The 14830-nt window shown below is 39.9% G+C and overlaps 3 protein-coding genes and 1 long non-coding RNA gene across 5 annotated transcripts in view; 2 read left to right on the plus strand and 2 right to left on the minus strand.

The window, feature by feature from the left end:
- The window catches only part of LOC124336868, a 90747-nt gene that overhangs the window by 67216 nt on the left and 8701 nt on the right, over nucleotides 1-14830 (minus strand). The window lies entirely within an intron of this gene.
- LOC124337320 (neuropeptide-like protein 30) lies at nucleotides 3833-4445 on the plus strand. Its single transcript, XM_046791427.1, has 3 exons — nucleotides 3833-3906; nucleotides 4000-4087; nucleotides 4168-4445. Exons 1-3 carry the CDS (start codon nucleotides 3889-3891, stop codon nucleotides 4290-4292), a joined length of 231 nt encoding a protein of 76 aa, XP_046647383.1. The 5' UTR covers nucleotides 3833-3888; the 3' UTR covers nucleotides 4293-4445.
- LOC124336953 (myosin-2 heavy chain, non muscle-like) lies at nucleotides 5493-9439 on the minus strand. Of its 2 annotated transcripts, none has more exons than XM_046790918.1 (7): nucleotides 9190-9439; nucleotides 8968-9119; nucleotides 7612-7789; nucleotides 7299-7553; nucleotides 6725-7229; nucleotides 6279-6611; nucleotides 5493-6218 (listed from the first exon to the last, which is right to left on the minus strand). In XM_046790918.1, exons 1-7 carry the CDS (start codon nucleotides 9250-9252, stop codon nucleotides 5800-5802), a joined length of 1905 nt encoding a protein of 634 aa, XP_046646874.1. In that variant the 5' UTR covers nucleotides 9253-9439; the 3' UTR covers nucleotides 5493-5799. The 2 variants fall into 2 exon arrangements, with proteins under 2 accessions (XP_046646874.1, XP_046646873.1); XM_046790917.1 differs by having other exon boundaries at nucleotides 6279-6614.
- On the plus strand, nucleotides 10459-10967 carry LOC124337345. The gene is made up of 2 exons (XR_006917230.1): nucleotides 10459-10702; nucleotides 10783-10967. It is a non-coding gene; the product is annotated as an uncharacterized LOC124337345 (long non-coding RNA).

Below are 14830 nucleotides of genomic sequence, written 5' to 3' on the forward strand. Positions count from 1 at the left end.
ATCAATTGAGGATGAAATTTGGTCGAAAAGGAAAAGTTCTTATCGACATCGCAAAAAATTGTTTTGTATACTTCCGCATTTTTGGTTAAGTAATCTGGAATTTCCCACGAAAAATTGAACGTGTTCCTTTGATTTTCGTCTTCAAAGGCGTAGACGCACGTCAACGTGAGAGTTGTTCCCGCGTCGATTATTCGTTCACTCCGGTTCACTCTCACCAGGAATCATTATAATATATTGAACTAAAGTAAAATTAGAAGAATCAATTTATAGTTCATTTAACAGGACAACCAATTACTTTCTTTAGGGACCTCGGTTAGCTTGGGGATCTCCGGGCAACAAGATCCTGAACTTCCATCTGCTAATTTACAGGATGTTGATCCATTAGTGGGAAGAACCTGTTGGTACCAATAGGAACAATCTTTGGCCTGTCGGCACTCTGTCGTCAAAATCAAACTGTCGTTGCCATAAAAACCGCAGTTTTCGACACCACTGATGTTGATAGTCTTCCAGTCATCATTCCCTGAAAAGAAAAAAAAATTACGATTAACTAACTATTAACTAGATTCAAATTCATTTTTCAATTATATGCTTGTAAATACCAGTTTTAGATCCTAATCTCCACTGTATGAAGCCACAAATGGCTATACTCTCATAATCGATATCTTGACGAGGTGTCGTTGATGGCGCCTTCTTCATGTAACAATTCTCCAAATAACCAAACACAAAATGGCTGCATTGCGGGTTGGAAATGCAAAGTCGACCACAGTCTTCCCTGGTTGAGGTCGTAAGAGGAACTTTGCCTATGTCGTCGCCGGGGAAGTCGCAGTTGGTCCGCCATTTGAATCCACCGTCACCAGTGTTCCATTCTGTCAAATTCTCGGCGTCCACTAGATGCATTAAAGATAACAATGCGATTCCAAACAGAATGGACATTGAAGACATTTTCACTTTTGTCGTCCTAATTACACTTGTTTAGACTTTATCTACTCGCATAACTATTATTCCATCTAATGATATCAACTCTAAACAATGTCGGAGAAGGAAGAGTCAAACTGAATGTTCAAACACAATGTGCACTGGTTTTCACTTCACTACAAATCCCAGCCGTTGTTTCACTTAGGTAATAATGGTTGCGAAATTTAAAATTTTCCAAGTCAGATTTGCATCCGATTGAATTTCCCCGCAGATAATTACGCAAGACACGGAAGAAAATTATGTGCGTCTCTGCGGTTCTCCTTTCTTTCACACACTGTTAGGTTTTATTTATTTTCTTTCAAAAGGTTCAGCGAAGGACGGGGAATAATAAGGGGGAAAGTATTTCACCTGCGGCGGCACAGCATTTGGGGTTCCAAACAGGACAACGCAACTGCTCACATAATTCTAATTCAAGCACATCTAATCAATTTTAAGCAACACAGGAGAATGAGGAGTTAGCTAGTCGACAGCGCACTAATTCACACTTAAATTAAAATCACTAAGACTGTTGATTCGCTCACGATTTGCGTTCCGTCAGCCAAATGAGATTCTCTACAATTAATCATGACAAACGACACGGATGAAAATTTTTAGCGTCTCTCCTTTTTCTCTTTCCGTTCACACACTGCTAGTGTCAGGCAGATTTTTCCAAAAAGTTTAGAGAAAAGGACCGGGAAAAAGGGAAAGTTTTCGTTTCCCCTGCGGCAGAACATCTGACCTCCAACATGACAAGTTCTTGCGTGTTTTTATCAAGTTTGAGTCGTGTCCTTTGCCTTTTTGAATACTAAAATGGTAGGCGACTGTGACCTTGCCCTCATATTTTCCCTTATCGTCTATACCTATACTAGGTGACCACCACAGATATAAGAATATCCCTTATTTACATTTCCTTTTATTTGTTCGTAATAATCTACGGGCAATAGTTGAATTTTTTTTTTCAAAGTTTAAATTCTTTACCTAAATCACCTAAATCAAACTTCCGCCAACTTCGTCTGACGTAACCGCGGATATTGTGTTTCCTACAGATGCAGGCTCCAAGGTTCTTTATTTTGACGACTCGAGAGTTTGTTATTAGTCTGTCTCTTTTGATTTGTTTAGTTGTTCTCAAGTGGCGGAAAAAGGAGCACAGTTATTAATACTGTGCGCAGCATGTTAATATGAAACCAACTCAGCAAAAAAACATGAAAAAAGAGAAGCGTAGAGCTCTAGCAAATCCCACCAGCAAAATTGGAATCATCTTTCTGAAAGTAAAATTCTCTCAGCAATTTGAAAATGAAACAAACGAATTTCAACAAACGAGTTCTGAATCGGAAAAGAATCGGAAGAGGAAATTTCCTGCTTTTTGCAGAACCAACCGTTTGATTCGGTTTTATTCAACACAATCATCAAGACATAACGGCCAATTTTCCTTGTTTTGGCACGCCCTATCAGTTCAAACTCAGAAGCAAAACCCAGTCATATTATTTCCTTAAATAAATCAGCAGAAGATAGACCCGACCTCCATCAAAAGCCCTGGAGAATAATTTTCCTTAGTTTTTCTCCTGTAGAAAACACGACATGTGTTAATGAACTCGTCCGATTATTTTCCCAGAACCCAAAGCAAACGTTGAGTTGGAACTGGGAAGCGGCCAATCTCACCAGCAGTGCTATGTGCAGTGCTGACAATGCACATGCCAACGATCTTAGCATCAGTGTCATAGTCGACATAATGCTGGGGGAAAACGCTTTCAATCCGGCCTCTCATTCATCGGAATCCTCTCACGGCATCGGGAAGGATTCAAATGAGCCCGGTCTTTTACGCAACGAATTGAATCAAGCTTATCTCTCCGTCTATGACGATAGAAACCAAGAAAGTCTACCCATCATTTTGGATCGGGTGTGGCGGAACAGCTCCGGACAAAGATGGCGATTCGTCAACTGCCAACTGATAAACGATCACGGCCAAGGCAATGTCTAACGGAAATTAAACATGAAAATGACAGGAAAAAACGCAGCATTTGGAGCTACTATTTCAAATAGGCTACTGTGACAGGTTTCAAGCAAAAACACTGCCGATAAGGATGGGCAAATTTTTTAAATTAGTTTCAGAGAAACACGAGAATGGTAGCAATAAAGTGAAAGAACTAGTCCTTCAGCAGTACTGCGACGGTGAGGGTAGTGTAACTGCAAATTCGCAGGGGCGAAATTGACGAGAAGACCTGTTTTAGTTAATTCCATTTGATTAGTAAATTTCCATCCGAACGAGAAAGATCGGGAAGAGGTTCGCTTTCATTTTGACACATTTGAAGAATATGAAGATTCATCAGACTCTTGGGACAAGGAGACGATAGCCAACACAAACGAGTCTCTTGTTCTCGGCGGATATGAACCAAGAGAAGCAGATCTATTTGAAGCTAATGTAAGAAAAACCCAACCGCTTACATCTAAAGAGTTACTGTTATGGAAAATATGACACCGATAACACGCTGTCGATGTCATTGGATTTCCCCTGCTGTACGCTACGATGTACACGCCATGTACTCACTGACTAAAAAGGCGGAAACAATCGAAAACAATGTCCGAGTTTTAAATTGCCAACTCCTTTTTCGTGATTCATTAGAACTTTCCTTGTTAACTTTTTTTTTTTAAATTTACGCCACCCCAAATGATCTGGGTTCTTGGTAAAAACTGTTGGCAAAAAATTGCATTCGCTTCTTCCGCTAAAACCTTCATGATATCTGATACGTCCAATTCGTTGTTGGTAAGTAACTAATGCTTAATTAGCCCGATGTATATATTCTGCTGACACTGATACTAATATCCCTTTCGCCTTCCATCAGCGGCCGCTGCTGCCTCGGCACTCGGGAGTATAAAACGGCACCCGTTGTGGCCCAGTGGATACATCAGTTGACATTACAGTCTGCAAAAACCAACATGAATCGTTCTATTCTGGTAAGTTTTGTCGTTTCGTTTGAATTGCGTTGCGATTGAATCTATGCACTTGTAACTTTTGTTTGTTTCTTTTCTTCCGATTTGCATTTCCAGCTGAGTCTTTGCGTCCTGTTGGCCGTTGTGGCCGCAGTCATCGAGGCCGCACCCCAACGTGAGAAGCGACAATTTTTTGGCGATGGAGGTAATAAAAACGATTGAGTTTACTAGTGCCCTATTGCCGCCCTATTGCCGATCATGACGTTTCGATTGCATTTGCAACAGGTCAACAATTTGGCGGATTCAATCAAGGATTCGGCGGATTCAATCAAGGATTCAACGGCGGATTTAATCAAGGATTCAACGGCGGAGGCTTCGGCGGATTCGGAAGTGGCGAATTCTTCGGATAATTTCAATTGTTTCTTTCTTTAATTCCCATCGATTGTACAATACCCTTTAAATTCAAAAGGTTTAAATGATTCACCGCGTCGCAAACGTCCAACATTTTGTATCTATTTTCCTGATTGAATGTGTGTACAAAAATAAACGTCTAATCGATTGCAAACGATGCTCTTTAATCGCCAATTATTCCTACGAGATAAAAAGGTGTGCGAGTCACTGCTTTGGGGCAAAACTGATGCCGAACAACAACAACAAGACGCACTAAAATTCTAATACAAGGGACGTAATCCGACATCAGCACCGGGAAAGGCCACGAGATTATCACTATAAGGACCATGCACAAAAAAACGTTTCAATTATAGAAATCAGAGCCTTGTTTATACAATGACGCAACGCTCCATCACGTCTGTCTTGGGTCTCTTGATTGTTAAAACCGGATTTGCTTCACACAGTTATACGAAGAAACTTTCTCCACAGCCCTCGTCCAGCAGCAACCTCGTCAGTTTCATTTCCTTTTGGTTTTCACAACAAAAGTATAAAAGACTTGGATAGAGGCCGAGTGGACATCAGTCAGATGCGACCAACATGAATATTTGCATCGTCCGCCAAACTCAAATGCAATATGTATCTGAGTAAATTTTAATAAAATGGGTTTGATCGGTCTACAACATTCTTTGACATTGTCGGTCGACTTAGACTGAGAAACTCTATAAAAGCTGATGCGTGTGGAATACAAGAGCTGTTACGCTGGAGTGCACATGCAGGTGCTGCTGGGCTTCAGCTCACGTCTCTATAATGCCCCGACAGGCAACAACATACTTGATGGTTCCAACAACCTTGTAATACTTTGAATTTCTTACTGTGCACTTTGCTTCAAGTGTAACAAGTTCAAATAATTGGGTTTACCCACAGACAAAAGTTGTGAGGTAACAAAACAAGCCTGATCTTGATTTGAGTGTCTGCAGTCGTTGTTCTCCAAATGAGTGTCAAAATGAACCCTAACTGAGTCGGCAAAAACGGCAAGTCCGACACTCCTAGTCGGACGCCTAGCTTAGGAATAATCGTACTCCGTATTTAAAAATCAACGCTATCTATTAGTCAAGGGGAAGAACAGAGAATTATTTGTCCTACCGTTAAGCCCGGGAAATACGGCCAAGCATCCACAGGTGCTCCATACATCGGAAGGAAAATTGAATTCACCAGGCGGGAAAGGGTAAAAAGGAGGCCCTCGTGAGTACTACCAAACACACAAGGGCGTACACGAGGACAGAGGGGATTAAAATAAAGAAGAACTCAGTCGACAACAGTAGTTTCTCCAATTCAACGAGATGCTGTTTATCTAAATGAAAAATAAAAAATAGTTTAAACGAAAAAAATTGACATACAAAATTGAGAAGTTGAAAATGAGACAATTCACTACTTGGGTAGTTGGATTATTGAGACGAAGGGGGACAAATAGCGGGAGGGGGTTAAAAAATAAATAAAAACCCGTGTTGCGGCTCGCATGTTCCGGCGCTAGGCCTGGTAGCGAACCGTGGCTTTACGTGTTCTGGCTGAACATCGAGTTGGCGGGCCGTATTTCTTGCGAGGACGTTGTTGTTTCTGGCGCGGCTCGATGTCTGGATCCAGGGCTGGAGCTGGGGCGATTTGGGCTGGAACGTTCGTCGGTACCGCGGTTCCCGGCATGACCACCACGCGTTGGCGGAGTAGGCGGCGGGTTTGACTCGTCGTCTGCTGAGTCAATACACTGTTAGAGTTGGCATCTGACCTGCTGGAGTTGGCTTTGGGCTGATCGTAGATGGTCATGTCGTTCTGACGAAGGCGTTCATCGTTCATTTCGATGGGATAAGCTGAACGCATGTGCGGCGGCTGAATGGTGTTGCGCCTAAGCAACTCACTGACCCGAGTGCTGGAGTCTTCCACTCGGCATTTACCTGGTTAGTAAAAGGAATTTTTTTACTTTTGTTTTAAAGAAAAGTCAGTATAAGAATTACCTTCTTTCATTTCGTTCAAGTATGAACTGCTGAACAGCTCCCCGTCTTCATCGTCACAGGTAGAGAGACGACCTGCTCCGTGTGGAACGTTTGTACCCCGTGATGTAATATGAATGTCGCTACGATTGCTGCAGACACTGCTTGTCGAGTCGCGGCGACTGGGAGATACTTTTAAAATACTACTGACATCCTCCGAGTCATCACTGAAGGCCAACTGAGGAGGTCTGAATACTTCGATGGTTTCCTGTCGCTCTTTGCTAGTAGACGCAACTTCACTGCGGGTTGGACGCATTGAACGACGTCGAGCGTCAATCATGGCATCGGCTAATGTTCCTACTGACAAATTCGTCAAAAAATTTGTAGTTGCAGATACCTATCGACTGCCGAAATTTCGGCGCTGTCACAAAATTTCTGAATGAATTGAAGGAAAATATTGTATTATTTACCATTACACGCTGCACTTCCCCTCTGTTCCAAAGCTGTTATTGACTGGCCTACTCCCAATTTTTGTTCATTCACTTCTTGGATGTACTGCTCCAAAGCCTTCTTTGCAGATTGAGTTTCTTTGAGTTCTTGATTCAGTTTATCAATGTAAAGAACGAATTCCAAAGATTTTTTAGTGTGGATGTCAAATTGCTGTTGAGCGTGGGTCATCTCATTGTCAAATTTTGACTTAAGCTCATCTAGCGAGTGATGAAGTTCTTCCCTCTCTTTGCTAAAAGATTCACAATTACGCATTATTTGTTTTAAGCTTTTCTCGGTCTGATCCAATTTAACTTGAAGAGACTGATTTTTTAGGTTAGCTTCTTCAATTTGGCGATGGAGATTCCGTTTGTCTTCCTCTAGAGCAGCAGTGCGTTGTTGAAAAATACTTTTTTCTGAGTTAAATTGATTGAATTGGCGGATCAAATCTCTGCGATAAGATTCCAAATCACAATGCAACTTTTCGGTCTATAAATATAAAATTTGTTACAACTACGATTTCGTTAAAATTATTGATCATCAGCTGAAAAATAATACCTCAATGGACAGTAGACTGTTGTACCCAATGCTTTCGTTTTCGCAAGGAAACCTGGGCGCATTCAGACGTGCATGCATCTCAGAAAAAGTCCGACTTTTTTCTTCCAAATCATCAATCCAAAGAGCTTTTTCTTCCAATAACTGTTTCAATTCAGCATTCTCAGTTCGGCTGGAGTCCAGAAGAAGCTGATACTCTGAGGATCCTTTCTCAAAACGAGCCACAGTATCGTTTAAATTGAGCTGAAGTTGTAGTATCTGAAATAAAATACAGACTGAATTAAAACTTTAATAAACTGCTTACTGTATTGCCTACCTGTTTACGGTCTTTTTCTTGTTGGGTTTTCATTGCAACCAATTTGATATAGAGATCACAATACTTCTGACAAGAAGTTTCATACTCATTTTCCATTTTCTTAAGCTTCTTTTTTAAATTAATGATTTCAACATCGGTATCGGGACTAGAAGATTCAGGAAGTTGGACATCACACAACCTCGGGTTTTTCTTTTTCGCTAAAATAGCGAGTAAGGTTATATTAGTATCAGTGTTTGGCTTGCCACTAAACTGATAATCAGTCTGTCTATTAGCGGGTGTACTCGCTAATTTAACACAATAGCTGATACACTCGCTAGTGTAACGGCCCACTAGCGACTACACTCGCTAACGCAACCCCCAAAATTTTTTTTTCCATTAGCCAGTGTACTCGCTACACCTATCGGTCATTAGCGAAAGCAACAGCTACTAAACCTTAGGTCCCAAAACTAAACAATAGCCGATACACTCGCTAATGCAACGGCCCACTAGCGACTACACTCGCTAACGCAACCCAAAAAATTTTTTTTTTCATTAGCCAGTGTACTCGCTACATCTATCGGTCATTAGCGAAAACAACAGCTACTAAACCTTAGGTCCTAAAATTCAGCAATAGCCACTACACTCGCTAATGTTATGATCAATTAGCCACTGTACTCGCTAATGCACACACAATTTTGCTAATATACACATACAATTTGCTAATGCTGCATATGATCTTACATCATGTGTAATATAAAACGCCAGCTTAATAAATCGAAATAATTTAGAAAAATTATGCACTTCAAAATTTAAAACAATAGGGCGAGACACGAGGCTAGCAGAATTATAAATATTGTCGTGAACGGATGGGTGGCGCTATCAGTGAAAAAAGCAGTCGATGGTGGCGCTATCAGTGAAAAAAGCAGTCGATGGACCGAATAGCGGTTGTATTCGCTAACGTAAACATTAGCTGTTACTTACGCTAGCACACGTTAGATATAGCGAGTGTACTAGCTAATGGGAAAACAGAAAAATTGTGTGTGCATTAGCGAGTACAGTGGCTAATTGATCATAACATTAGCGAGTGTAGTGGCTATTGCTCAATTTTGGGACCTAAGGTTTAGTAGCTGTTGCTTTCGCTAATGACCGATAGGTGTAGCAAGTACACTGGCTAATGGAAAAAAAAATTTTTTGGGGTTGCGTTAGCGAGTGTAGTCGCTAGTGGGCCGTTACACTAGCGAGTGTATCAGCTATTGTGTTAAATTAGCGAGTACACCCGCTAATAGACAGACTGATTATCAGTTTAGTGGCAAGCCAAACACTGATACTAATATAACCTTACTCGCTATTTTAGCGAGTGTGTATAAACCCCACAACCTCTGTTCAAGCTCGGTGTTATTTTTTTCCAGGTCCTTTACTTTTCGTTTCAAATCATCCATTCGCAAAATAAGTTCCGATTGGATTCGGCGGATTTCTTCGTTTTTATCACTAGTCTCTTTACGCAAACGTGTTAAAAGCTCCATATGGGACTAAAACAGGCAGAACCAAAAAATAGAATTTTAAAATCATGTAGATGTTGAGAGAAAATAAAATATATACATCAAGGAATAGCCTTAGTGAAGAACTTCTCTTTGAAGAAAGTGAAGAAGATACACAGAACATGGAAGACTTGGTAAAAATGCTCTCTATAAAAAAAATAAAATAAAATATGTAGCATCAGGAACCAGTAAATAAGATTGTCGCGCCTATTGCACTTCACACGTGAAGTACTCCAACTGTCAAAGTTGCTATTGCACTTCACGCAGCATTGCCAAACTGTACTTGTTTCTCAAAAAATATTTTGTCGTCTGCTGAGAGTGGATGGTACGCTGAAGGCTGAACTTACAGAAAGCAGACGAAATTAATCTTTAATTAACCGCTTTAATTAACGGATTAACCGCTAAAAAACGATAAAAACGGGCTTTATTTTCTATTTTGATGCAAAAAATTGTAATATTCTTTAAAATATATTCAGCTAATTTTCATACTTGCGAGATCTGTTTTTTTTCTTGCCTTTATATGTTGTGGTGTTTTGCTTAATATTTAAGGGCTAGTCCGTCCCGGCCCGGCTGTCTCAGAAAAGCCCCATTTTTTCAATGGGAAACTATAGGAAACTGTTGTGTGACTTGTATTCGAGTTATTAGAGTCGCTTGCCAACTCGTCCGAGCCATAATGTTTTCACACCAGCAGTTCCTTTATGTTTTCATACCAGGCTAACGTTGATAATATATTAATGTTTATATAACCGGTATTACTATTAGCCAGTGAATGCGAATGTGAAACATTTTTTGCGGAATCCTACTCTCATTCTTGTTTTGTCTTCCGTTTTAAAAGAGGACCCATTTCGACAAGGTTAGATCAAGTCGGATCAAGCAAGAAAAAAAGACTAGTTAATTAGGTTTCCAGTATACGCCGAGATCCATTCGCATTATTTAACTGATTGTAGGTTGTTTGTCTGCTACTTACATAAGGCGCACACAGCAATCAGCGCGTTTGTTTATTTTCGTCAATGTTTCAGTTAGTAACAACAAGAAATAACGCCATTACTCTGTTTGCCCTCAATACTAAAACGAACAGCAAATGAGAGCGCGAACCAGATGCAACTAATAATTTAAAATACCTGAGCGTTCTAATGTGTGCGTCACGGTGCCATATTTCCATGGAATAAAAAAGATGTTTTCAGAAAAAAATTAGGTTACACAGAATATAGTTGATAACAACAACATGTGATCCAATTTCTCGTTTACCAAGGACTCAAAGGTGTTTTGTTGGATACAGACTACAGAGTGAGTCACCAGTGCATTTGCTATACAGTCAAATTGAGTCCACGAAGAAGCATTCGACTGTTCATTGACAGACTGAACATGCACGCACTTGCCTGGCACTTTATTGACGTCGGTGACCATAACCAGCACCGAGTTTGGAGCTCCAGATTAGGGGGCCTATAAAAGAGCAATCCATTGGCAGTTGGTTCTTCACTGAATCGGCCGCCAGTTCCGTTCCATCACCACTTTGAAAAATGAAATTCCTCGCCTGCTTCGTCCTGGCTGTCGTCTGCTTCGTCGTTATTGCGGTAAGGAATGATTTTTCAAAACTTTTGGGTTTGATATCATGAGACTGCTTTCAATTACTTTCTCCGAATGAAATATACAGGAATCGGCACAAACCTCAAAACCGGCGGCATCTACCCGAAAACCGGCAGCTACTACACCAAAACCAAAGGCAACTACCCGAAAACCAGCTGCACCCACCTCAAATAAACCAACTGCTGCACCTACCGCAAAACCAACTACCCGAAAACCAAAACCAACTACCCGAAAACCAACAGCAACTAGGCCTACGCCCAAAAAAACCAAAGGAACAACTCCTAAACCCTGAGCAGCTACACCAAAACCAGCCACAACTTCTGTAATTACCGACATTAGCACCTTCTTATTTAATCCAAGTTGTTGCGCATTGTGCGATTTGAAAGGTCTTGCACACATTTCTCGTCCTATAGCAACTGCTGATCGTGACCAATAGTTTGACTGTCATGATTATTTCCCTTTTAATTTTGTGCATGTAAGTTCCTACTGGCCTGTCAAATCCGGTGAAATCCGGAAGAGAAAGGACTATATATTTTATAATCAACACATAATGCAATGGCAAATTACCTAAGTTGTCATCGTTGTTGTTCAAATAACCATAATCTGTTTTCTTTTCTTTTTTTCAAATTGAAACACATTATTAAAGATAGCCTGCTGTATACAAGTATTATATCTCTTCAAAGCAATTTGTCGTTGTATTTATCACAACGGCTTGTTTTTAATACAATCAACAACAAAAAAAGTAATGAAATTGAGAATGAGACAACGACTGAACTCACTAAACCGGTAAACCTAGCTAAACGCCACTTTTCTAGACACGAAAAACTTAAGTGGAGCAGTCAAGAGGAACGGTTGGCAAAATCATACAAAAACAAAAATGGTCTAGAAGGAGTGTATAGGCTCAAAACGCCACCTTTTCCTGGGACACAATTAAGCGAACCATATTGTTACCCGCACGCCAACTTTCCCATTGAATAACATTTTCATATCAAAGAGAATTTCTCTGCACCTAATTAATAATCGATTATTGCTAGCAGGTTGCTGGTTGCTCAGTTCCCTTTGACTAAAAATAAGAATCCTCATCTCTTTTTGAAAATCGTATAGAAAAAAATGAATTTCGCGCAGTTGCGTGTCTATTGGATTGAGTTCCAGACTTTTCTCTCAACAACTTGGCCAATCCAAATTGATCCTTTGGCGTTGCATTCTCCTTTTCTTCGTTGAGCTTTACATATGGTGCGTTCATATTCAAATAGTCCGAGCTAACCGACGACTCCATGTGGCCGAGGATGATCTCTTCCATTTGACTGAAGGTGGGTCTCTCTTTTGGATCCGATTTCCAGCAATCGGCCATAATTTCACCGAAGAAATTGGGCGCCGATTCCGGTTTGTCCATCCGATATCCTTTTAGAATTTCTTTCATGAGTACGTGACCGACGTTGATGCCTGAATCAATTGAAAGATATTCGTAATAATCTACAAAAACTTATGAATTAGTGGAACGTCAAATTCACACCTGGATATGGAACTCGGCCAAAAGAAAAAATTTCCCAGACAAGGACTCCGTACGACCAAACGTCGGATTGACTGGAAAAGATGCGATCAATCAAGGATTCAATTGCCATCCACTTGACCGGCATCAACCCCTAACATTCAACAAAATATTATTTGACGGAATTGTGTAGGAATTATTATTTAAACTTTTTCAATTACCTGTCCTTTTTTTTCGTAATATTCTTCGTAATACATTTTCTTCGCCATTCCAAAGTCAGCTACTTTTGCAACTCCATCGTCAGCGAGTAGAATATTGCGGGCGGCGAGATCCCCATGAAGGACCTATCCGTGATAATGGGAGTCACTTCCAACGACGATATAGATATTTATTGGGTAAGACTCTTACCTTTTTGCTAACCAGGTAGTCCATTCCTCGGGCTATTTGAAAAGACCAAGAAATGAGATCTGTTGTTGAAATCGGCCGATCAAAATTTCCGTCCAGATCTTTTAGGGTGGAATCTGCCAGAGAAACAGGAGGATTTATTTATTTAATGCCGGCGTCATTTTATATTTATTAAATTTAATTGGGGTTTTTATTTTGTGCTTTTACTTGCAATGTCCAAAATTTCAGTGGATGAATTCACGCCAGGATGATTTTCAGCTTGCAAATCGCTCGATTCGACTTGCGATGGGATTTCTTTCCATTTTAACCTGTGGATTGCAATTCCATTTACATTTTTAATTGCGTCACAATAAAGAAACTTATTTACCTGGTGAAATTGTTACTTTCCATTTCGTCTTGTGTTTTCAGGTTCCCAAATTCGTCCACCAAATTAACAAAGTTCTTCCTGTGGTTAATCAAAAACGTTTGCAAATTGCCGAACCGACAATATTCAACGATCACTAAAAGTTCTCCTAATAAATAGAACACGACGATTTATAAAAACAACCAAGATATTTGGAGCATCTCGAAATCTTTATCTATACCGTTGTCTACCTGTATGTATTTGTTTGGTGCAAGCTCCCAGCAGATTGACAACGTTGAGGTGCGATCCCAAATAGACGAGGATTTTTAGTTCACTGATGAGTGCTTCCATTGCGGAGACGTTGGCTTCCGACCGAACCATTTTGACGGCCACCGTTTTGACAGTTTCTTCAGACCCTTTGAGTCCCACGGCTTCCGCTTTGACTACACGGCCGAAGCAACCAGCTCCGAGCTGGACTCCTAAATTTAAAATGAGAGCCATTATTCCGTTTTTAAAAGGTATGAAAATGGAAAATAAAAACGAACCGAGTTTTAGTCGATGTCTTGGAAATTCCCAGCGTCTATCATAGGGTAGGAATTCTACCTGGTCTTCTATTGGGGTCTGGTTATTAATTTGATTGGCATTTCCACTCAACGATCTAATTAGCGCGTCCTGTGAAACTTGTCGCTTCTGTTGATTGACAATCGGCCAAGGATGAAAAACACCCAACTTTCTTGACACACGTTACTTATTAAATGATAAATGTGTTATTTTTATACCTTTTCCTGATAAAATCTGACTCCACCGAAAGCAATTAGGATCAAAAGTAAAACTGCTAATGTTATAGAAACGGCGACGATGGCAGTCTTGTTTGTTACTGGAACTTCTGGGTATAATACCGTGAAATTACTGTAACCAGTTTCACCAAGAAAAATGTGTTTCCACTGACAAGCGTATCTTCCGTTTTCCCCTATCTTCCCTTGCAGTGGTAAGATTGACGAAGTGCTATCAGAGTGAACTTGTCCTGAATATTCTTTCCCATCCTATAAACGCAAGTCTTGGTTAATATTTTTAATGAAAGATTTAATTGTGAATCAAACCCGTTCACCTTAAACCATTTGATGCGAGTATTCTGAGATCCTTTGATGCAAATTAAATTTTGAGCGATATCCTTCTCTAGTTGAACAGATTTAAGCTTTGAGTCGTCATTTAATTCTGGGAATTTACAAACATAATCGATATTATAGTTCACGTAAACGATTCCATAGCATTAATGACTGAAAAGTTTCACTCTAAAATTAAAATAGAAGGAGAAATCGCCTACCTTTAGCGCGAAATGAAATATTATCAGTGAATCCACTTCCTTGGCATTGAAACGTATAGGCATTTGGACTTACGTCGACAATGTTAAGTTGATTTTCGTAAAGTGTTTTACTACTATAGTCAAATTTGTCCTTTATTATTTGAATACCTGAATGATTTAGTTGAATTTCTTGAAATTTATGCAAATCATAATGACTCAAATCGAATGAAACTTCAAACCTTCAGGTGGATTAATTTCCTCAATTATTTGCAATTGTCCGTTTCCGTTAATTTGGTAGGACCATATTGGTGGAGTAGAGAACCTAGTATATTGGTAAGTTCGGCAGCTTAAAGTAACGTTACTTCCTTCAAAAGGATCATCTTCGCCATCAGTTCTTGTCAGTTCCATTCCTATTAAATTTGAATTTTTTTAAATTAATAGTTTCGTATCACTTTGTAAAAATCTAGAAACCCGCCTACCAGCGACAAATAAAAATAAATCGCGTGAATATTTCTTATTTTTATATTTCCCAATGCAATTGAACTTGCCATTGTCGTCAATCTTCGCTTCCTTCA

This window comes from Daphnia pulicaria, chromosome 4, assembly GCF_021234035.1.
Source record: "Daphnia pulicaria isolate SC F1-1A chromosome 4, SC_F0-13Bv2, whole genome shotgun sequence".
Classification (NCBI taxonomy): Eukaryota; Metazoa; Arthropoda; class Branchiopoda; order Diplostraca; family Daphniidae; genus Daphnia; species Daphnia pulicaria.

Coding starts and splice junctions, on each gene's coding strand:
- LOC124337320 (XM_046791427.1), top strand. Junction 4,088..4,167: donor ACAATTTTTTGGCGATGGAG/GTAATAAAAACG, acceptor CATTTGCAACAG/GTCAACAATTTGGCGGATTC.
- LOC124336953 (XM_046790917.1), bottom strand. CDS start 9,252: ATGTTCTGTGTATCTTCTTCACTTTCTTCAAAGAGAAGTTCTTCACTA. Junction 7,230..7,298: donor ACAGTCTACTGTCCATTGAG/GTATTATTTTTC, acceptor TTATATTTATAG/ACCGAAAAGTTGCATTGTGA. Junction 6,615..6,724: donor GGGAAGTGCAGCGTGTAATG/GTAAATAATACA, acceptor CGAATTTGTCAG/TAGGAACATTAGCCGATGCC.